This window comes from Acanthisitta chloris, unplaced genomic scaffold (assembly GCF_000695815.1).
Source record: "Acanthisitta chloris isolate BGI_N310 unplaced genomic scaffold, ASM69581v1 scaffold14476, whole genome shotgun sequence".
Taxonomy (NCBI): Eukaryota; Metazoa; Chordata; class Aves; order Passeriformes; family Acanthisittidae; genus Acanthisitta; species Acanthisitta chloris.
This window is the reverse complement of record NW_008679829.1, coordinates 28,136-29,112: the sequence shown is the minus strand read 5'-3', so window position 1 is coordinate 29,112 and position 977 is coordinate 28,136. Positions and strand designations below refer to the sequence as shown.

The following is a 977-nucleotide window of genomic DNA, read 5'->3' as shown; positions in this document are numbered from 1 at the left end:
ATCCGCCTGTTCTACATTACCCTGTGCCCCGGTAGACACTGGGAATGAGGCTTCTCTCGGATCACTTGCACTAGAATGAGCAGAGCTCATTCTGAAAAGGCAGAGGTGAATGGCACCACCACCACCGCAGGGGAGAACAAGAATTGTCCAGGTGGGTTTTGGCCCAGGGTGCTGCATGTTTCTAAAGTGAGGATGGAGCCCAAGCCCCAGACAGTTTTGCTGTATGCACTAGGTTCTGCACAGGGGTCTGCAGTCCAGGATAACCTACACTGAGCTACAAGCCAAGGAAGGGGAAGACATGAGGTTCCCTCCCTGATTACTGCTAATATTTCTCTCAAGGTATCAGCAACAACCTGTGGAGCTCGGAGCTGACTCCAGCTCAGTCGAGCTGTGATTACAGCTGTACCCCTTGCTGATACTTGGTGACCTTCACAGATGGTCTGCAGGTACATCCCAGATTCAGCCCTGGTTTTACAACCTCATGGCTGTGCTCTGTGCTGGAGTAGACAGGCACAGCAGGGCTGCCCTGCACCATGCAGTGCCCTACAGGGAGGGCCCAGTGCTGGCGCAGCCTAATGAGTTTCTGCAGGAGAAGCAAAAATACCCAATTATTGTGAGCTGTTGCTCCTATGTTGTAATTCTCAACAGCAGCACCTGCAAACAGGCATTTCAGTCCCTTTGGCTGCTACAACTGGGACAGGTTTGAGCTGAGAGGATGGGGAAGGAAACAGGACCAGGGCTTGTCTCTGCCTTCTTGGCCATGAGAATGTTGCATGTGTTTACATTTAAGCAAAACTTGCCCCTGACAGCTAAGATCCAAAATTAGATCTACTGGTGTGCCAAAATCATATCCCACTGGCACAAGGGCAGGTGGGACACAGAGCAGAGAGGGAGCTGTGACATGTGTGTCTTCATCTCAGGACAGGACAGGCTCCCTCGAGCCCATTCCACATCTGATGTGTTCACACAGCATGAAC

General features: G+C 51.7%; 1 protein-coding gene across 1 annotated transcript in view; it reads right to left on the bottom strand.

Annotated features, from left to right (window-relative positions):
• Positions 1–406: 406 nt before the first annotated feature.
• LOC103804848 (serine/threonine-protein kinase TAO3-like) overlaps positions 407–977 on the bottom strand; it is a gene marked incomplete at both ends in the record, with an annotated part of 25,038 nt that continues 24,467 nt past the window's right edge. The window contains one exon of the mRNA XM_009077483.1: positions 407–583. Within this exon, the coding sequence (XP_009075731.1) occupies positions 407–583 (177 nt within the window). The remainder of the gene's footprint in view (positions 584–977) is intronic.